Source organism: Camellia sinensis, unplaced genomic scaffold, assembly GCF_055761805.1.
Source record: "Camellia sinensis isolate YWXY unplaced genomic scaffold, ASM5576180v1 Unanchor11, whole genome shotgun sequence".
Classification (NCBI taxonomy): domain Eukaryota; kingdom Viridiplantae; phylum Streptophyta; class Magnoliopsida; order Ericales; family Theaceae; genus Camellia; species Camellia sinensis.
Window position 1 is genome coordinate 6,096,477 of NW_028128989.1, and position 23,657 is coordinate 6,120,133.

General features: G+C 34.8%; 1 protein-coding gene and 1 pseudogene across 2 annotated transcripts; one reads left to right on the forward strand and one right to left on the reverse strand.

Moving 5' to 3' along the window:
• Nucleotides 1-6,669: 6,669 nt before the first annotated feature.
• Nucleotides 6,670-9,357, forward strand: LOC114262248 (putative LRR receptor-like serine/threonine-protein kinase At1g63430). Its single transcript, XM_082911321.1, has 9 exons — nt 6,670-6,704; nt 7,339-7,410; nt 7,561-7,704; nt 7,787-7,936; nt 7,989-8,049; nt 8,275-8,590; nt 8,672-8,806; nt 8,859-9,016; nt 9,316-9,357. Exons 1-9 carry the CDS (start codon nt 6,670-6,672, stop codon nt 9,355-9,357), a joined length of 1,113 nt encoding a protein of 370 aa, XP_082767447.1.
• Nucleotides 9,358-13,059: 3,702 nt separating this feature from the next.
• On the reverse strand, nt 13,060-20,740 carry LOC145814505 (putative folate-biopterin transporter 7; annotated as a pseudogene). Its single transcript, XR_014357846.1, has 2 exons — nt 19,255-20,740; nt 13,060-14,321 (listed from the first exon to the last, which is right to left on the reverse strand). The product of XR_014357846.1 is annotated as a putative folate-biopterin transporter 7 (transcript).
• Nucleotides 20,741-23,657: the final 2,917 nt, after the last annotated feature.

The window sequence follows — 23,657 nt, forward strand, 5'->3', positions numbered from 1 at the left end:
CATGTTGTTTTGGAGGGCCACCAACACATGCAAACAAGAGAAGAGGAGGGGGGACCACCCCTACCCATTTTGGGCCTCAAAACTACCTTTCCACCACTGAAAGTCCTCTGGAATTTAGTTGTTTTAAGGCCAAAAGGAAGTTGTTTGAAAAGCTTGAAAGATAGCTGAAAAGGCCTTGCAAGCCAAGGAGCAAAAGGGAGGAAACACCCCCTAGCCAAACAAGGTTTAAACCACCATTTTTATGCCCCAAAAACAGAGTTTCTAACAGTTCAAAACCAGCCCCAAAATAGTCTAGAACAATGGAAAAAAGATGGTGAAGCAAGCGTGCAAAATAACCTAAAAGGGAGAGAGTTCTTACCCTTGAAGCACAGCTGTAAAACAGGTCCAAATTCTGAGCTAAAACCACCTTAGGAGCTCCAAATGATCCTCAAAGAACCTCAACCCAATGGCGGTTAAGTTTGCTCAAGGGTCTCTTTGCAAAAGTGTACAAGATTCTAAGCTTAAGGCTCAAAACAAGACGAGAGAGAGAGAGGCTTCTTGAGGGAGGGGCTAGAATTTTTACTCTTCAAAATTCTAGAGAGAGAGACTTTAGAGAGAGAGGCTCCCCAAACTTGCCAACCCTTGAATATGAGACGAAATGGCTCCTATATAGCAATATACAAGAGCTTTGGCCAAAAATATCAGTCCAGAAATATCTGGAGCAGTATGGGACACAGTTGGAGGTAAAGATCTGGAAAAATGTGAGTTTTGTCATTGTTGGCCGGTAGGGGATCATTTGTGGCCGGCAAGCATCATCAATGGCCGGCACCCTTCACCAGTGGCCGGCAGAGAAAATCTGCTCTCCAGGTCCAACTTCAAATAGGCGTAACTCCTTCATCTGGACTCCTTTGCAGGTCATGCTTGTGTGTAAATTGTAGCCCCAGAAGTAAGCTTTCCAATGGTGGTAGTCTCACATCAAAATTACGACTGTGCTAAGAGATATCCCTATTTTAGTGAAGCCTCTCAGTTTTGATCCTACCCGGATTGATGCCCAACTTCAACCAGCCATATCTCCTCCATCCGGACTCGGCTTTAGGAGATTCTTGAGGTTAAAATGAAGCCCTAGAAGTCTTATTTCCAACGGTGGTGGCCCTATAGCTGAAATCCATGTATACAAACAGATAGGCCTGATTTAGCGAGTGCTGCTCGACTCTCTCTTAACGGTTTATGCCCGTTTTCTCCTCCAACTTGGTTTCTTCCCTCCTCTCCTCTTTTCTTCAACTTCAAACCCATAAATAAGGTGTTTTGAAAGATTTTTCAGAGATTTCACCTCTCTTTCATTCATTTCCACTTTGTCCTTGCTCGGTTTACCCAAAAATGCGACATTTCACAAAATGCGAGCATCAGAACATTGTAGAATCATTTTTCAAAAACTATTTTGAAAGGGAGGGTTTCAAGGTCTAAAATATTTTGATCAAGATCATTTTAGTCCAAAAGAGGTATGAAGTTTGGGATTTGACATCTCTCCTTGCCGAAGAAATTGAACCCTTGCACTGCGCAACTTTCATCACCAAGTAAACCATTAGTAGCGCCCAAATCTTAAGGGCGGTCAAAAATGGGGTGTCTACACTTACTAGATTAATTTATTTTTCTTGTAAAATAATTTTTTCACAATGTTTATAGAAGAAACTATGTTTAATTATTAATGTACTCAAATTAACTCAATATTTTTATACACATACTTTCATTCCACTAATAAAATTTTAAATTCTGCCTTTGGTGACAAGACCCCACGGAAAGCACATGGGGGGCCAACTAACATATATAAAAAGTGGCAAAACATTAAGTTGGGTCTCAAGCTCCAATTACAAAAAATGTCATTTATACAAATTAATATTACATATATAAAAATTGATGGACAAATTATGGATTCATAAGTTTGGATTTATAGTATTTTTGTTCCTATAATATATAATAAAGTTTTGAAAAATGTTAGAGATCTATAGTTTGGTATAATGATATAATAAGAGTTGGACCTTTTATCATTGGATATGTAATAAATTAAAAGTTAACACCTATTATACCACAGCATTGTCGGTTAGAGTTTGGACGACAATGTTTGTTTTTAATTTTCTCTTTCAAATAGTGTTCACTAACGAAATGGTCTTGTTCGGGTGAGCAAAAAATTCTATATTGTGATTAGGTCCATTTCTAATGCCTATGAAATTGAACAGAGCCTTAGGTGAAGACAAGGTTAGTTAACAATGAAACAGTAACTTCTATGTTTTTTTTTTTTTTTTTGTCTAAGATTGCATGCCTTTGATTTATTTGCTTCGTGGTGTTTTTGTTCTGATTTATATATGGGTTATAGATTTATTGCAATTGAATATGCTTGTGTTGGTAAATATATTTACATGAGAAATTATAAGCATGTTTGGTTTGTCTCTCAAAATATGTTTTTGGAGAAAAAAAATTCAGCAAAATGTTTAGTTGAAAATTTTAGAGAAAAAAATTTCAAAATCACTTTTCTCTACTACACATCAATCAATCACTTTTTCTCTCTCTTTTCTCATTCTCAATTACATTTTCTCTAATACCCATCTGTTCAACTATAAAAAAAATATCAAATCGTCCGAAATTCCAAAACTTCAAAACTATTTTCAAAATATACAACCAAACAAATTTTCAAAATTTCTAAACTCTCTCCAAAAAATTATTTTTCAAATAATGTCTTCTTTAAAACTTAGCCACCTGTGTTGTGTATACATGTTGGCTTAGTCAACCAAAAGCCACCATGTTTTTCTACTAAAGTTACCATTATTCAGTATACATATGCCTGGATACTTGTTTTTTAATTGATATATTTTGCAAAAACAAGGGGTGGTTTGGCTTGTTTTTGATAAAAATCAATATTAAAAAAATATTTTTAAAAAATGAATTTTGACCTCCCAAAAGATAAAATTATATAAAAGTGATAAGTATTTTTAATTTTTTATTTATTTCACCAAATTAATTTTTAGTTAAAAAAATTGAGACAAGCTTTTAAAAATCAAATCAAACATGGGCAAAGTAAATATGCCTGGGCTGGATTTATTTGGTTCTAATGTTTTTTTGAGTAGTTGACACAATGAAGAAATTAGCAATTGCTTTGGTTATACTCATTCAACCTAATCACTCAAGCAAGCAACCAATGAACAACAACGGTCAAACAAGGTTACATATTTTTATGGTTAAACCATCTGTCAAACATGACAATCTAATATGTGATTTTCTGATTTGCAATTTTTTTTAGGATAAATTACCAATAAATTCTATTTTTGGGACTCGTTATTCATTAAGTCATATTGATAAATTTATCAATCTCTCTTATTTTTATGAATAAATTTACAGTGATAAATTTGTGAATAGGACCTGTAGGTAAATAAGTCCAATTAATAGATCTGATTGGTAAGTGTCTTCTTTTTACTCTTTTTTTTTCTATACAAAGATGATACTTAATTTGAATTTAACGCTCCCAAGCTCAGATTTTTGTATCTTATCAAGTTTATTTGTAGACTGATATTACGACCCTAAAATTATCTTAAAACACCTTAATAATACTATATATTATGACGCATTTTATTCTCAGTCAACAATAGCACAACTCCCATGCGCGGAGCGCGTGGGAGTCCAACTAGTGTAGTATAAATGTAGGGTCCAATTCTATTCACGCTATTAGGCTTCTATATCATCGCATGGGGCCGCACTCTATCCTCTATATGTTATTCATTGTCCATGCATGGAGAAGAGAATGGACCAGTAATCTCTTTCTCTCTGTCTCTCAGCCGTTGCACTACAAGAATTTACACATTTGGCGACCACTTTTGCCAACCAAAAAAATTTTGGTCGCAAAAAAATGACATTTGGCGACCAAATATTAATTAGTCGTGAATGATCATTATTTTTGGCGACCAAATATTATTGGTCACAGAAGGTTATATTTTGGCGACCAAAAAAAGAGTTGGTCGCAGAAAGTGGTATGCTTTTGCCGACCAACTACAATTTTGGTCGCGAAAGGTCACATATTTTTTGGCGACCAAAAATTTGGTCGCCAAAAACTTATTTTCAGCAACCAAAAAAAATTAGTCGCCAAATTAGTACTTTTAGCGACTAATATTTTAGTCGCCGTTGATTGAGATTTGGCGACTAAAAAAGTTTGTCGGCGAAGGTACATTTTCTGCGACTAATATGGTCTTTTGGTCGCTAAAAGTTTGGGAGGGAAATTTGATTTTTAGTGGGGGCAGGAATTGAAATTTTTTGGCAACAAATAAATTTGGTCACTAATTTAAAAACGACGTCGTTTTGTACCATGAAATCAGAAAAAAAAAAAAATCAAATCGGTGCCCTCTCTCTTTGTTTCTCGGTCCGCCCTCACCTTTTTTGTGTTCTTCCTCTCAATCGGTGCCCTCAATTGGTGCCCACTCTCCGCCAAATCGTCTCTGCTTCCTGAGACCGCTCCATCAAGCTGTGGAACACTTTAGGTGAGTGTAAGTACATGATTCGGGATGGTGATGCTCATTCCGATTGGGTCAGTTGTGTTCGATTTAGCCCTAATAATCTTCAGCCTACGATTGTGTCTGCGCCTTGGGATCAGACTGTGAAGATTTGGAAGTTGACCAATTGTAAGATTAGGGCTTCCCTTGCTGGGCATTCTGGGTATGTGAATACGGTGGCCGTGTCGCCCGATGGGTCGCTGTGTGCGAGTGGTGGGAAAGATGGGGTTATTTTGTTGTGGGATCTGGCTGAGGGAAAGAAGCTTTACTCGCTCGATTTGGGTTCGATTATTAATATGAATGTATGAATGTATTGTATTGTAGAAGCCTAGATGTCTTAGGATATTTTCAATTCCTACATTAAGTATACATGTCAATGGATCAATACTTTTTCTTATTGTAACCTCTATGATTTTTGTTTATTTGTTTTTACCCTAATCAACGATATTAGAATTTTATTTTTCTTGTCTTCCTTCACAAGGAATTCTGAATTGCAGCCTGATGGATTAGCTACATCACATGTGGTTTAAGATTGCCGAGAATCCTCTTAGTTCTGTTTTTGTGTTGATTTTTCTTGCTTCATACTAATTTAGGTAATATGTATAATTATGCAACATCATTGCCAGCATATGTGAGGGTAATGAGTTTACCATTGTCCATCTATCGTGATGGTGGATCTTCTCATCTCATTCTGACATGGGTTACTTTTTCATGAACCATGTTAACCTTGTTGTGGCAATATATTTCCACTCTTTTTAGTTGTGGTGTTCGCTAGGGCACATCAAAGATTGTGTCTGTTACTGTGTTTGCCTTCGTTTCTTTCTATAATTCCTCTACAAGATCTGCCTAGATATGTTCTGTATCAGAGATTTATTATGTTGGGCATCCATTTGGTTATGGACAAACCATTCCCTCTGTGGATGTCTAATTGGGGAGTTAATGTTTCTACATGCAAATGTCTAATAGCATGATCTTGTTTCAAATTTACTTATTAAAAGGAAAATCATGATCTTGTTCCAATTTTAATTATGTATTTTTTGTTGTTTTAAATAATTTCTAGTAGTTGGCATATATATTATTGAGGGCTATGACGTTCTGATTCTTTTTTATATTATGTGGTTGTTGAATTGTGAGTTTTTACCTGTGTCTTCCAAGTGTATGCAAGATGGATTTCAGTACACCTATTGTGTATATATATATATTAGTGTCTATCAGAGGAGTCATGTGTTGGTTTCCTCCATCTTCTAATGTAATTCTGTTCAAGTATTGTAAAAAACTATGTTTTTTATTTTTTAAATTATGCTATTTCATAGTTTGTGGACAGCTTTATATGCGTTAACGTTGTTTGGTCATTGTTGCAGGTGGGCGTCCTCCACCAGAAGAGGTGGCATGACTATTTTGGGAAAAGTTGCTATTCCAAAACCTTTAAACTTACCTAGCCAAAGGTATCTAGCTTGCTGCTTAATTATTTCCATTTTCCTATGTTAATTATGGAGGTTCTCTCTCTGAAATTCTGTTCAATGTTGTTTCAAGGTTAGAAAATCATGGTCTGGACCCAAGTGTGGAAATTGTTCCCAAGTGAGTAATACATAGTCTTGGTGATATATACTCTCTCTCTCTCTCTCTCTCTCTCTCTCTCTCTCTCTCACACACACACACACACACACACACACACACACGTGCATGTGCAAGCACTTGGAGACATTATGATCTTTCCTCATCTGATAATTCAGTTGCATGGGGTCCAACTGGTGTCTCAGAGAAATTGGTAGGATGGCATAACTAAGTTCAACATTAAATATTCATGTTATAAATTTTTAGTTAAAAAAATATTTATTGTCTTGCTTCTAGTTATTAAAAAAATTGCTGCAATACATTGTCTCAAATCTTATTTATATGAATGATTAGATTTCTTAGTTGGAGCTGCCTTTTTTCATTTTTAACCCTTTTTGTGTTTATAGTAGTTACTCCTGTTGAGGTTGCTGCATTATGTCTTGGCAACTTGACCTAACATATTATGTATGCAGGGAGTGGCAACCTCCAAGAAGGATGGGTTCTCTCTGAGTTCTGGAGACTTTCCGACACTTGGTTCAGAAAAAGACAATTCTGGAAAGAGTCCCGACTCACAAGGTGACAGTGCTTGCATACAAGAACTTCTATGTCAGTTGTCTTCTGTTTGATACTTCTCTTACAGTTCTCCACTTCTATTACATTTGTTTTTGGTTGCCACTGTGATTGATGCATTACATCATTTTTCTACTAGGTCGGTACTCTCTACAATGATCAGAGTAGTCATCTCTTTTTTGTATTTTTCTCAAGTTTGGATCTTGATAGTTCCATACCTTGCTTGGTTCGAGTCTTGTCACTGTACTTAACTGCTCTACAATATAATAAAAGTCCAGGAATTACAATACTTCAGGTTGTGGCAATCTTTACTCTCTTTTTTTCATCAAGTTTGATTGAAAATTTAGTTAAAAGCTTGATTTGCTATGCAACACTCCGATTCTTACTCTCTCATTTTTCATCAAACCTGTTTTAACCATTTTTGATGAAAGAAAATCATCTCCCATCCTAATCATTTTAGAATTTCGTCGAATTTGAGTAAAAATATGTGGTGAAGGATTTGGTTCATCCTTTTGCTGAAAATTTTGCCTCTCCCTTGATTTGATACAAGTTCGATGAAATAATTGGAGCTCACTTGTTTAGCCCTCTATTCTTCAAATTAAAATTTTGGTCAAAGAATTGGTGAAGGATTGGAGGTGCTCTATTGGCATGCATGTAAAGGCTAATTGTTGCGACCCATTTGTTTTGGAACTCTGTTTTGCAGAAACATTACTTGGTCATCCTTGAAGGGTTTTCTTTCTCCAAAATTGGGAGAACTCTCTTCCTTGCAAGAACTGTATGCTTTCCATCTGTACATCCTACACAATTTTCTCTCTTATTTTTTTGTCTTCCAATTATTCTGTTATTTCTTAAGTAGAGCACAAAATGTTTGAAAACTTATTCTGAGAATGGTTGAAACTTAATCTAACATCTTGATGCATTACAGAATTTTGCATGGGAACAATCTGATTGGTTCAATACCCAAAGAAATTGGCATGTTAAAGTACCTAAAGGTCTTGGATTTGGGAAATAATCAACTATCAAGTCCAATTCCTTCTGAGCTTGGGAGCTTGACCAGCCGTCTGAAAATGTAAATGGTGTTTGACATTTTGTTTCTTCATTTGAGTTTATGTGTTTGCTTCTGGTTTGAGATTTTGCTTTTCTTGTTTCAGGAACCTTCAATCCAATGGGTTGACTGGAAAGCTGCCTTCTGAACTTGGCAATTTGAAATACCTTGAGGAACTTCGGCTGGATAAGAATAAGCTTCAAGGAAACGTTCCTACAACTAACAGTTCAGATTTTACATCCAACATGCATGGGATGTAAGTAAAAGATTCATATATAATTACTCTATAATTCCTCTAAATGTTGCAGTTATCTGTTCGGAGATCGATTTGATGCGCTTTCACTGAAAATAGTTGCTTGTAGCAAGAATGTGAATAATATTAATTTAACTTTTTGTGGTAAGTAAACATGTGAACTTGAATGAAGAAAATAAAAATGTATAACTATATACTTGCACTTCCTATTCCTGTATAATTCTTTCATCAGCTAGAATATTGATGAGCTGATCAACACAATCTATAAATTCATAGTGTGGCATCTTTGTGAACAACCCATTAAACTTCTGTGACACAAAGTTTACACATCACTTGTTTAGGTGTTTAAATATGGTTCAACGTTGTACATTTTTATTGGGTTACATCTAAGATTCAAAGTTGTGCTCTTTAAATATGATAGATCTCATGTTGACTTTGGTGGAGTCTATACAGATTCTGAGATGTTGAAGGATGTATTGAGATTTAGCAAACAAGAACTCGAAGTAGCATGTGAAGATTTCAGCAACATTATTGGGTCCTCTCCAGACAGTCTAGTCTACAAAGGGACCATGAAAGGTGGGCCTGAGATTGCTGTAATATCGCTTTGCATTAAAGAAGAGCATTGGACAGGCTATCTTGAGCTTTATTACCAGAGAGAGATAAAGTAATTAGATTGATGGTGAACGTAATTAGATATGTGACAAACGACTTTTAAAATTTCACTTATTTTTACAATTCAGGTAGCTGATTTGGCAAGATTAAATCATGAGAATACAGGAAAATTACTGGGTTATTGCACAGAGAGTAAACCATTTACAAGGATGTCGGTTTTTGAATATGCATCAAATGGGACGTTGTATGAGCACCTCCATTGTAAGAGTAAATGTTTCAGTAGTTGAAATTTGAGCTTTCTTTATAATTGCAGATGGAGAAGGATGCCAATTATCTTGGACACGGCGAATGAAAATTGTTATAGGCATTGCTCAGGGACTCAGATACCTTCACACACAACTTGACCCACCTTTTACTATATCCGAGTTGAATTCTAGTGATGTTTATCTTACAGAAGATTTTTCTCCCAAGGTATCTCAAAGCCTTGAATATTGCAGTGTGTTTAACATTTTACTCTTATTTATGCATTTAAAAAGAATGTCCTGGTCATGCTGAGATTGAGAAGATTGGTTCTTTTTCACCTTTTTTCCCCTAATATTTCTTTATTTTATTTTTGAATTGTAATGCGTTTGTTTCTTGAGTAATTATTTTCCATTACCCATTTTCTTTCTTTCTAGCTGCTTTTGTTTTGCCTTTCAAATCCTGATATAGTACAGAACCCTATACAAGTTTTTAATCATTGAGGACATTTGCTTCACTTTTTGCTGTAGCTAGTTGATTTTGAAAGTTGGAAGTCGATTCTTTCAAAATAATTTTTTTTCGCAAAAAATGACAATTGCCGACCAAGAGTTTTGGTCGCAAAAAATACATGTATTGCCGACCAAAACAGCTCTTGGTCGTGGAATCTCACTTTTGCTGACCAAAAGTTTTGGTCGCGAAAAGACACAAATGGCGACCAATTTTTTTGGTCGCGAAATGTGATAATTGGCGACCAAAAAATTTGGTCGCGAAATGTAATAATTGGCGACTAAGAAATTTGGTCGGGAAAATATCACTTTTCGCGACCAAAGTGTTTTGGCGACAAAATAAATTAGTTGCGGTAATTAAATATTTAGCGACCAAAAATTTAGTCGGCAAATCCAACTTTTGCCGACCAACCAAAATTTTGGTCGCGAATTACTTTTGCCGACCCTCAATTGGCGACCAAAGTAGTGACCAAAAAAATTGGTCGCGGATAACTTTTGCCAACCAAAAATAGACTTTTAGCGACCAATTTTTTTGTTGCTAAAAGTGTTAATTCTTGTAGTGTTGGTTGCAAATCTAAATTTTCAATCTGAATTTTTGATGGGTTTGATGAATGATTAAGATAAGTTAAATTTAAATATTGATTTACTATTAATTACTAGACTTTCAGCAATTAACAATTTTATGGGTATTTTTAAAAAACAAAAATACATGATAAAAGTTTTCATTTATTTGCTTTATATAATAGTATAATAGTATTCATATATGTTATTAACAAAATGCTTAATCTCGTTATGGAAAATCTAGCACGCTCTGTTTATCAGATCAAGTTTCAGATCCTAACCCTTTCTCCCTCCTTTGTAAATGGAATACTATGATGTTCTTCTTGTGATTTGAAAAAGAAAGAAAAAAAGAAAAAGAAAAAAAACAGAACAAAACTTTTTCCTTCTCTTTGCTCTGTTCTTAGGTCAAAGAAATTAAGCAATCTTCTCCCAGTTGGCTTCACAAAATTTTGTTCCTAATGTGGTGCCTGTAACGCCCTCAAAATAATACATAAACCCATCATTTAACAGTTCTATAAACATGATAGATAAGTCACATTTCCATTCGTCAGAGTTATTGTTACAAAAGGATATTTCATATAAGTTACAAATGTTTACAAAATAATAAAATTTCCCGCGGCTTACATCTTTCCAAGTTGTTACTTGGTTACACAAAAGAAGAGTCCGAACTCTTTTACAAGTAAAACCCTCGGCTTAGATTTACATTTAAATACAAGTATTGGCAAAATAACAAAATGAAGCCTTCAGCTCTTAAACCTCCCAAGCTAAGACCTTGGAGGCAGCATGACATCTGTACCTGAAAATGGTGTCCCAAGCAGGATGAGCCAATGCCCAGTAGAGATATACTAAACATAATATGAGAAATAACTAAAACAATAGCATCTGATAACTGTTTAACATATGTAAACCAACAATCATCCTTTCCATAACCAGACAACATTTACAATGGTATTTCAATCCATTTCCATTCCTTTATCCAAATCAATTCTTTAACATGGTACATTATTTATCCAAACAGTTCAAATGAGACTACAACTCATATTATCAACACTTCAATCAGCTTCAGATGTATATAAGGTTTCAGGACTTTCACCCCAGACACTCCAGCCAACTTAGTTATCAATGGAGTCCATCCCCTATCTTCTCCCAAACAATGGAGTACATGCCCTATCTCCTCCCAAACACATATACATATACAATGTATTTAAACAAATTGTCATATACAATGACCAATTCAATCACATATTCAATGTTTATACCGAACCGTCATATTCAATGACATATTCCAATCGATTAGTTTCAATTTACCTAAATGATCATGTAGTTTCTACAACAATCAAGACTATCCTCCACCGATAACCCAAAGCAGTTATTTCTAAACAGATAATAAATTTACCAAACAGATAAATTATTACATTTTCCACCGATGAGTGATTTATCAATCCAACTATACCATTCAATCACAATTTCTTCCAATTTTAAGATTTTCAATCCAATTTCATATTTCCCCCCAATCTACCGAATTGATTATACAAATTAATTATTTAAATCCAATTAGGATGTTAATCCCCCTTTCTCAAATATTGCACCCGAGGCCCAATTTCATCAATTATATACACTTAACCCCTTTTTCAAGACCTTCCATACACAATGGAGCCAAGGGTAGAAACCCCTCTTTCAAACATTTCACATTTTAAACCCTAACTTCCCAAAATCTCCAAATCATACCATTTATACAAAATGACTAACATTTATGTTAAAGCTCATAGAAATAAGTAGTTTATCCATACCTCAAATGAAGAAGCTCAAAGGAGAAGGAAAAGAAAACTCAAGATGCTCCAAACTCAAATTTCTTCGGATCAAAATGAAGCCCACGCGATACTCTACCTTTCTTACAAATGGACTAGGGTAGAGAGACCCAAGCACAAGATGTATTTGTAGAGAGAGAGGGTGTGTAGAGAGAGAGACTGCCGGATTTAAGGTCTAGAGTGAAAAGGAGATGAAAAGGTGAAGGAGAAGATCGCTGCTTCGATCTGATATATGCGAGGCTCGCTCGAGCGAAGGAGTTGTCGCTCGAGCGACCAGACACAAAAGAACCTCGCTCGAGCGCAAGAAGCTTCGCTCGAGCGCACAATTCAAAGCTTCAGGTCTGCAACGTAGAAGCATGCTCGAGCGCAAGAGTTCTCACTCGAGCAAAGGAACACAAAACATAGAGCTCGCTTGCCCGAGCAAAGAATTCCAACCTTCAGGTCCAAAATAGACGCAGACGCACGCTCGAGCGCAAGAAGCATCGCTCGAGCACAAGAAAGCTCACTCGAGCGGAAGCTGCGTCTGAAGAAAAAATTGAGAACCCACAATCCTCGCTCGAGCGAAGAAGCAAATACCCAAAGCTCGCTCGATCGCAAAAAGCCTCGCTCGAGCGAAAAAGCCAAAACCTAGACAGCAACCATTTGTTCAAACTCACAACCAACCTGTTCTAAACTTAACTAACACATCCTAAAACTCAAATACAAAGATCCAAAGGATGGAAATAAGATATAGACAACAACATACAACCATGGAACTCGAGTTCGGAATACAGTAATTGACAGCACCAAGGATCCTCTAGAGTATTTTTTTCCTAAAGTTTCCTAAAGTGGTATATTGTGTGGTTGAGATTTAATGCTGAAAAATTGATGTGACTTGTCATTAAATCTCAACCACACAATGCACCACTCTAGGAAACTTTAGGAAAAAAAAAACTCTAGAGGATCCTTGCTCAATTGACAGGGAAAGACCAGGATCGTTATAGTGCCGATCACATTAATGAAGTTGTGTCGGCCGGCTGTATTTTGATTCCAAAATTGTTCCGAAACAAAGCACATTTTTCATTTGAGCATCCAGCCTAACAGTCCCATGTAGATGGTAGGGTGAAAAAAGAATAAAAAATAAAATTATATTTTCTCACAATCATGTTTGGATGGGTGAAAAAACAAAACATGTAAAAAAAGACTTGAATAAAATTTCTTTGGAAAAATTACAAGAAAAACTCCAGAATTCGATTATTATAACAAAACAAACCTTAAGTTTTTAATTTAAACATCCTCAATATTTTGATTTAATTTCAATCCAAACCATTAACTTATTGTCATTAAGTAAAACTATTGAAAAAATAATAAGAAACTGCTATACGTAGATTTTGTACAAGCCAAGCTACACTAATACTACTAAGAGAAATCTTGTTTTTTATTATTTTTATTATTTATCTAATGATACGATTCTGCAGAAAGTAACAAAAACTTCCTTTAATCTAATGATATTACATCAAATGAAAACAATCAAAACCAGAAAGAACACGAGACATCAAAGTAAAAAATAAAAATCGACAGCCAACTCTAACATAATAGTAATACTAAGCGCTCTCTCACTGTTACTATTACTGTCCTTTCCTTTTGGTTTTGGGCACATCCGGAATACACGATGACCAAAAGAGAGGCAAGAGCGTGCATGCTGCCTGTACAATAAAGCCACATGACAGGCCTGAGAAATCATTCCCTGTCACCCCAACATATGATGCAAGTGCAACACCCAAGTATCCACTCACTATAAATGCAAGAGCAATGGAAGATGTGAGAAATGCCATTAGACATCCCTCATAGCCTGGTGGGCAAAGTTGTGCCACAAGAACACTAAATGGTAGAATCTTGAAGAAACACACAACTTCTAGTAAGCCTGAGAAGACCAGAACATACACGGAATCCGGCATCCCCATCCTTCGATATATCCCTTTCACAAACAAAACATCCGATACCATGAAAACAGCCATAGTCAACTGAATGGCTGAGATTAGTTTCTTCGGCGGAACGGACATGAGGTGTTGATTATATGCGACACCCAGAGCAACATTGCTACCTGTTCAAACACCTTAGAGACCACCAATACAGAAGAGTCAATATCCAAATGTCGCGTCTGATAGAAAAACATGGTGCCTGTTAAGGCTGGAATTATGGCATGAGACGCTGCAAACCAGGTTATTGAGTGAGCAATTTCAGGTTTCCGCAATGCAACTAGGAGCTCTGAAAGCTGCTTTCTGATCCTGACATTTGATGGACTCCTGGGGAGATTAAGTGAACTTTCACGAATCAAAACTGTTATAAAAAACTGCATAGTAAGGATTACGCCAAACAAAAAGAACATTGCTTGGGGGGAGAATCGGTCAACAGCAACACCACCGAGCATGTTTCTGAGGACTCCACCAATGGAGGAGGCTATCCAAACAAAGGATTGCAGCTCACCTAATGAAGACATCTGGGAGTTTTTGGAAGAGGCACTGGGCTGTTTTCCAGTCTCTGCAACAATAGCATCATTTGCAAACTCAACTATTAAAGCACCAAAGTTCCCAAGGAGGAGATATAGGATGATTTTAAAGAATGAGTTATTGGAAGAAGAGAGAATAGTAATGGCAATCCAGGACACTGCTTGTAAGAAAGCTGCACCAACATATGAATAGAATAAATTAGCAAAAAATAAAGTTAGATAGCAAGGGCTTGAGCAGAGCAGCATAAAACATTTTTTTTTTTTTTCCTGTCAGACGTGCTTTTTCAGCATCAACTTTAGTTGTCAATACATGAGAAGACCATGCAGGATTCACAATGCAGTTCCAAAATCAACTAAACACTGTTTCAATAATGAAGATCCATTTATTGCCATCATTTTTTCAAGAAAGGAAGGCAATCAGAGATCTCAAACTCACATTTTTCGTTTCTTTTCTTTGGTAAGCAAATTATAGACAAATCAAACCTACAAAAGACCAAGGATGCCTGAGAAGTGGACTTCCTTTTGTGCTCCCATTTTAAGCCAATACAATATTGAAATTTTTTACTGCCCAACAAGACATTATTTTCAGAAGGCTGACCATAATAGCAAAACCAATGCCATACATAACCACTCTAGCATTTAGTTTTGTCATAAGTAACCTATTTTATTAAATTGGATAATTTGTTATTAGAGTACTATCATTTTGTTTGTGGGTATGATAAAAGTTTGAGATATATATGTAGTGAGTAAAATCCATTTTACACCTTGTTATAGCATCAGAGCACTTCACCCCCTCACACTTATGAGCTCCATTCTATGCAGGAGCATTTTAAATTTGATTTCTATATATCAATTCTTTGCACTTGGATATATACTTTATCATCAGAATCTTGCGATTTATCTATTCACAATTTATCAACAATCAATATGAATATATGGGTGAATATGTTTTTGGGATAGAAACTATGGTGAATCGAATGATTCACAATCGATTCGTGATTTGATTCACTTTTACGATTCATGCAAGTCTTAAAACTATTGTGTCTGATAGATTCTAGCATTTTTTTTATAGTGAAAATGACATAATATAACTTTGAAGAGTGTTTAATACAAAAATAAGTAATACTTGTGCATCATTTGTTGTTATTTTGGTAATCAGGGAGTTTTTCAGTAGTATTCAATTGGATCCCATCAAACCCAACATGATCTTATACTTTTTTCTCAATTTTTTTCTCCAACAAATGTCATAATACATCTTCTAAAGATGTTTAAGGTTAAGGTAACAAACATACATGAATTATCTATTGCTAATTTAATGAAATAAATATGGTTCAATATTATATGGGTCAGGACCGTCAATGATTTCACTCTTCTTTTTTTTTAATTAAAAAAAAAAAGAAGGCATTTTTTGAACAACAACCACACACCCGTTTTAAAGTGTTTTGGTTAAAAAAAATAAACAATTTCATTTAATTCTTTCTTCATATTACACTCTATATAAGGTTTCTAGGTCCGTTTTTTGAATGTCAAGACAGATTATATTATGGTTGGTAAGATTTGGCATACATCTATCTCTTGATATGAAGTTAATGCCCTCCCAATTGGATGGTGTAATTATGTCTTTATATAAGAATTATTTTATAACATATGTCAAAATCAATTTATTTCATTCTTTTTCATATATACAATTGTTTAACAATCTTTTTTTATAGTTTCTATTGAATCTTAACGATTCTCAATTCACAATACGATTCTTGATTTGACAACTATAGATATATATATGTATATGAAAAAAATGCAAATAAGTTAAAAATGAAGGATATATAAGTATATGTATGACACATGAGAGAAAACGTGAAATAAGAGAAGGAAAAAGAAGACGATGGAGGACTATTAAGATCATTTCACATTTGTCAGTAGCGGTGTTAGTATTGCATTTTAGTCCAAAACTAGATGAAACCTTTTTGGCTATTTATAAATGTTAGGGATGAAATGTTCCAGGGTCATGCCACAAGAGGGTAGAATGAATTTTGCCTTGAATTAAATTATGTGATGCTTAAGGGAAAATCATTAATTTAAATGGCACAATATATTCAAGTTAATTAACTTAATTAATTATTTTTAAAATAAAAAATTCCATATACTGAAATCTCTGAATGACAATCGGATTAGAACATACATAAATTTAACTTAAACTCCTACTATTGATATTGTGAGTAGTTCATTGATTGCAAATTCATGTCAATATATAATATGTTTAATTATGGTCATTTTAGCTTTCATAAAGTAACAAATCCTATGTTTGTGCACGTGGACGTACAGAGCATAGCATGCATGCATTCTTGCATACGTACATATGAGTCGAGGGTAATGACTTCAACATTTGAACCAACACTTTTACAGTGTAATTAGATCAATTGCACCTATTTCTTGTGACAAGTACATGGTTTTCGCATATACAAGTTTTGTTAGCAATGAAGATCGGACCACAATCAAAAACAATTGAAGAGGAAACATAATTAATTCTTTTCTATTTCATTCCATTTTCAGTCAATTTCAGTCTTACATGATGTTGACAACTTCTTGTTACAAAGGAGGAGCCACATCAAACAACATGGGAAATGTGACTTAGCCAAAAATTTTGAGAACAAGTAGATAAACAAGGGACAAATTTAATGAAAATTATTTTAAACAAAGGGGAAGGAATCATCAATGAGAAGTAAAAATCTAAGAAAGGATATTACCAAAAAAAAAAAAAAAAGGTGTAAAAGTATTAGAGCACTTAGTAGCAGGAACTTCTACTTGAGTGGTGTTTCTTACTAAGAAATGCGATTCTGCCCTCGCAAGTAAGAAACTTGCTCCCGTTAAGAAAGAAACTCACTCCCATGTGAGATAGAAACCTCTCAAATATATAAATCTCATAGAAACAGAAGAAAAATAACTCAAACTTATTCTTTAAATTTTTTGTTTATATTATATCTATTTATACTTAATAAAAACAATTTGTACTTGACATGAATCTCTAATATTTATTCATATTTTAATACATATATTACAACTAAGAAGCAAAAAATAATTGTTAGAATATCTTTATATATTTAACAAATAAATATATACACGCTATCATAGGCGCTACCAACCTAAGAAACTTCTATATACCCTCGTTCCTCAGACCCCGCTCCTGCTTCCACTCCCATCCCGCCCCCAATTCATGCAACTAAGTTAGGGCACCTCCACCCATTGCTTCAAATCCAACGTGGCATACTAATAGTAACATTTGACATCAAATAAAAGCTCCACCCGGTGCTTCAAAGGTTGACATGGCTTTTGGCAGCAACACATGTCAAAATTGACATGCTAATATGCTATAGAGTTCATGCATTTCTTTATTTTATTTATATAAATGAAGTCCAACAACAATATCGCTGAAATGAAGTCCAATTAATTACGATGCAAGAGATGATGAAGTTGGTAATGTTGCGGTGTCACACGACTACACAAGGAAATTGCATACCATTAGCTGATATACATCAGAATTCAAAGATTTCATTTAAAGTCACTCGAGCATTCACGATGGAGGATCACATTCTCAATTCCAAAAGGAATTGGTTGAACATCTGTGGCATTTTCAAGGGGACAATTGTAGCAAGTGATTTATTATGATATTTATGTATTGTTATTTTTTATTTAAATATGTGTTGTACTCTAATTTTACTTTTTTACCAAATAAACAAAGTATTTTATGCAGCAATGAATAAAAATTTTGAATTTTATTTAAAAAATTATTTTATAGCTATAGCACTTTTTTAGAAATAAAAATACTATTTAAATGGGGATCAAATCTCATTTAAAAAGAAATTCATTTTAATTAGTAAAATAAAAGAGTTCAAAAATTATTAATTAAAATGAATTTTTACTAATTAAAAAGAAATTTTTATTATTATAAAAGCTCATCATTTTTCAATAGAATAAAAGATTTGACATATCGAGTGGAGAGCTTTTATTTAGAAATGTCGAATTGGCATATGCTAATTTGTCAACCAAGCCTTAAAAAAAATAGGCATACCAAATTTTGAAGGTTTAGATGGAGATGCTCTTAGCACAATAGCTTTCCCAAAACTGATTAAGCGTACGTTTGTTTTAGCGGGTAATAACAAATTTGGAAAGAGATATGTCAACTTTTAATGGTGATCATAATGTTGTTGAGATACAAAATTGAAAAATGATGAGCTAGGTCAGTTCTTCCTAGGTTATGGAAACTTGAAATTTTGTAAAATGGAAGTTTCTTGTAATCATTTGAAAATGAAAAGGTTTAGTTCATCTTTCTAGAAGCATGACTACATTGATGATATTTGTCTAGAATGTTTGACTATACTCCTAGACACCAAATGAAGAGCACATGATCTGATCATTATGATCAATTATTAAGTTCATATGTTCATATTCATGTCCTTATGGGTCTGACATGGTTTTAGCTACCTAATACAACCACCAACCTTGATGTAGGCTGGGGACTAGTTGTATAAAGTTTAAGCAAGCATGAAGCACATAAAGACATATTATTATGACCAACTCCTTAGTGCTTGTTATTTCTTAAGAGGGGTTTTTTGTAACACAAGTTTACTAATTAAGAAAATCAACTAGTTGAAGTGGTAGAGAGACTGATGAAATGTTAGGATGATAATTAGATTTATTAGAGTTCCCTTGGCCATAGTTATATGGCATATATTTTACGCTATGTACACATGTGCCCACCAAAGGGACAGCAGGACCAGCCTCTTTTGCTTTTGTTTTAGCATTAGCATTTGTAAAAGCAAAAAGCAAAGAGAAACCTACCGACCTTCAACTTCAGAAGGGGATATTCTAGATGTCAGACAAATTGCCATGACCCAAACTACTAAAAACATAATTTCCATCATCGAAATTGTATGATAGCTTACAGAAACGAGTTTATCATATGTAAAGGGGTTCTGATTTTTGGGGAATAAAAAATAATGCTGATAAGATGAATTGAATTTACAAGAGAAAGTAGTCAAAAAGTAAATCATGTCCACAATATACTATTTTAATTAGGCAAAATAAAAATAAATAAGAAGAAGTAAGTACCTCCAATGGCAATCTAAGAAATGCGATGTTGGGAGGCAATGTAAATAGAGTCGGAGAGGAGGCCATAAATGGGTTTGGCGACCATGGGGAGATTGGCGGAGTTCTGGAGAAGCTGGGGGGTGGAAGAGTCCACCTTGAGATTGTCCTTGAGGAAGAAGTTAAACCCCATCCACGGGAAGCACCTCATCGCCTGCACCCAGAACCCTAATCCCAGCAATACCTTTCGCATCCACATCGGCATCCTATTCTTATTCTCTTTAATATTATTATTATTATTATTATTATTATTATTATTATTATTATTATTAGTGTCATTACTAGTCGTCTTCGACTTGGATCTCGACCTCAATCCCGATCCCATTTCTTTACCAACACCACCCAATATTACTTTGAACTAGGGGGGGTCGCAGGTTGGTTATGGCCGTGGAACCTCCAATCCGCCATCCATCTACCGGATTGGCAGATTGGAGAAAATCAATCCGCATCCGTCCGCCAATCCGACAGATGCAGATTGAGCGAATGGACGGATGGATGCGAATCGATTTAGCAGTTTAAAATTTTATAAATTTTTAACATAATTTAACATGTGCACTTCCTAAAAAAAAATGTGCACTTCTTTCCTCAACCACCAACTATGTGCAATGCATACGTAAACACTGTGCAGTGGGCAAACACATAAACAACAAACAAACAATAGTATTGCAATCATACAAAAAACACTATGCGTGCATATACAACAAACAAGCAACCTAGGTAGTGGGCACAACAAACAACCTGGACAGACTTCCCCATAATTTCAAATGCTCTGTATTCCCTATAATTTCAAACAATATAACAGAATCAAATGCCCAAAATATTTTAACACTTACAGTTACATCTATTAAACATTGACAACACTCCACTCTGTACCTAATGTTCTTTAACTAAGTACACAAGCCATATCACATAACAAGCTGCAAAAGCTATTGTATCATGACTCTTGTGGTTATAACCAATTCCTACAAGTTCTGGTCATGTAATTCTCAAAAACATCTATTTCTGATATTTATCATCTATACCATTATATCCCAGTTCTGATCCATGTAAATATCGAATCCATAAATATTGAATATCGAATCCATGCAAATATTGGATATCGAATCCATGTAAATATTGAAATATACCATTTATCATCTACAAGTTCTAATCATGTAAATATTGAAATATAAATATATAAGAAATACACCTTCAAAACCATTACTTGACAACACACTTATATTTCTAGAAAACACAGAGATCAAGACAAGAACTCACATTTCGTGAATTAATTGACACAAAAATAATAATAATAATCTGGGCAAAAAATCATTAACACTTTAATAAAAACCCATAGACAAACAAGCCTACAAATTGTCAGTTTCAAAGCTAGATAAAAAGATGAAAAACGTAATCCACAAAATCAAAATTCTCAAAATAAATGATAACACCCAAGATATGAGGAATCAAGACAAACCCACATCGGCCTTGTACTCGTGTTGCTCACTAGAGGTCTCTGGAGCTTCTTCTTTTTCAGCAAAGCGGCCTCGCAGAGAAGCAGATCATTTGTCGCTCGCCGTAGATCGTGTAGATCGTCGTCGGTAGATGGATAAGGTTTTGGAGGAGAGAGAGAGAGAGAGAGTCTTAGAAGAATGGATAGGGTAGGCTTGAGGCTTCATTTGGAATGGATTGGTTTTTTGGCTTTTCTTTTTTTTTTTTTTTTACTATTTAGCTTAGGGTTAAAAAGTTTGGTTTAGAAAAGGCTTTTAGATTTTTTGAATTTTTTGTGAGAGAAAGAATGTAATAATTATAGATTGGATGTGATGTTTTGTCTTATTAAAAAGTCTATTTTGTTTTTTGTGACTATTTTAGTCAAAAAAATCCTTAAACCCAACTTCCCAAACATAGGCTAAGTCTGATCAGAAAAGGAGAGGGGCTAGGGTTGAGTAGTCAAGACGTACAAAATATAATATTTTAAAAAAATGGACAGAGCAACAGGTGGGTTGGGTTAAGTGGGTGTTTTGGCAGATCAACCGCAATCTGGCCCGGACTCACGAAAATAAATAATTTGGGCCTGCACCCGCCCGCCACCTATCACGCATCTATCCAAAAATGATCGGATTGGACGAGTTTGGCGTGTTGGATGATCCGCTGCTTAGCCCTACTTTGAACCTTTTTTTTTAAGAGGAATCGAATACAGATTATATGTATATATAATAGATGGATTGACTTGAACTGAACCACGTCGATTATACTTCCTAATATTTAGAATAAATGAATCCCTGTGGTAATCGTCACTACTTCAGACAGAGAGAAGAGACAATAATACGATGTAAAGGAATAGGGAGAGAGAGACTGAGTGAGTGGTGTTGATTAAATGTTCGCAAGGACAAGGGGAGATGAATCTTTGCTGGCATCGGATGGACTAGACAAAAACGAGAGTAAGAGAGATGATTTTTTACTCGTGAGTGAGAGCTCCTAGGGGGAGAAAGTGGGAGGGAAAACCAGAGAGAGGGTTAAAGCAGCAAATCCAATTCGGATCCTCTACAATCCTTTCTCTGTACTTGTTCCTGCAATCCATAAAAACGGCGCTGTTTTGATTATTAAAAAAAAAAAGAGAGAGAAAGAAACCTGAAACAGAAGAAGAGGAGAAACAAGAGAGAGAGAGAGAAAGAGAAAGGATGGGGAAAAAGCTATAACAACAATATAAAACAAATGCTCCATCAAATGATCAAAACAATTGTATACTCTGTCTAAAACAAGAACAATAAAAATCTAAAATGAAATTATTAATCCATCAACATCAATAATATAAAACTATGAAATCAAAACCATAATTTTTCAAAGCTCCAAATCAACGTCCTAATTTTTTAATTTCAAATCTAGTTTATCAATCAAAATCCTAACTTTTCAATCTAGGTTTGAAATTAGATTTGAGAGTTTGGAGGATGAACTTGATTCAATCTATGGTGTGAGAGTGGACAGCAATGGCTGAGTTTTGACATTCTTCTCAAAAGATTTCTTCTTCTCTCTTCGTTTTACACCGGCTTACAACATTGGCCGACAACGGTAGACGACGGAGGATGGTGCTTGCCGGTAAAGAACGCAGATGATGGTGATTGTGCTCAACGGAACACATGCACGTCTCCCTCTCCCTCTCTCTTCGTTTCTTTTCTGCTTCTGTTTCGCGTTTTCATTTTGTATTTTTTTAATGGGAAAAACGAATGCCCTCTTTAAGAGATTTATGTTAAGATCCTCTAGAGTGATTTCCTACTCTGATCTCTTATAGTGAAGGAGAGGAAGTCAGACACACGTCATAATCATCTTTCAAGGGCTGAGATTTAAACTCATCAAAACGACATCGTTTTGATAAGTAAATTGAAAAAAAATTAAATTTAAATTTCTTTTGTTATGGGTTTCACTTTTCAATTCGTTCTTAGGAAGAGTTAGAGAGAAAGAGAGAAGGGCTAAGAGAAGGAGAAAAGAGGAAGAAGACATTGCCGCCCCGGTCAGCTCCTTCTCACCCCTGACGTGCTGTCACTGCCGCTGCCACGCCGTCGACGCTGTGCCCGCCATACTCCAACAGATTCAAGAAAAAAAATCACAAGTTCATCCTCCAAACTTAAAATACTAAGGTTTTGATTCCAAAAATTTTCTTTGAATGGTAATGGTAATAGAAGATTGTTTAATGTGTTGATTGAGAGATTTTTACCTGATTTATTTCAAATATGTTCTCAGGGTTTTGATTTGGGACTTTTTACATGATTTATTTCAAATTTATTCTTAGAGGAGTCGATTTGAGACCTTTTACATGATTTCTTCCATGTTGATTCAGAGATACCTAATTTTTTTTATTAGTTTGTCAATATTGTCAATATTTAGAGATACCAAAAAGTTTTATTTATTTATTTATTTGTTTGTTTTTAACAGTGCAACTCTTTCTAAGTGACGGCCAAATCCTGAAGCTTATGTCATTGATTAAGCTGGGATGAAAATGACAAAAACAAAGTACGTGCATATTGAATATGTTTTTGATTAGTGGGTCATCTGATTGAATATTAACATGGGTAAAGAAGGCTAATTTCATCTCACCTAGAATAAGTACAGACAATCTAAAGTTTTTACATCTATGTCTAAACTGTTGTTAAAAATGTACAATTAAACAAAATAAATAGATTCATGATTTGTTAGATTAAATAATAGAACAACAAGTAAATCCATATTACATTGTAGAGCATAATACAGAAATACATATCATATAATATACTGAAAGACGAGGAATCAAACCAAATTGTGTGATACCACAGTATCCTTAAAACAAATTAGCTGCCTCACCGTGGGTGCTAGAGGAACGTTGACTTCTGTCTCCCAGGATAAGATGGCCTAAA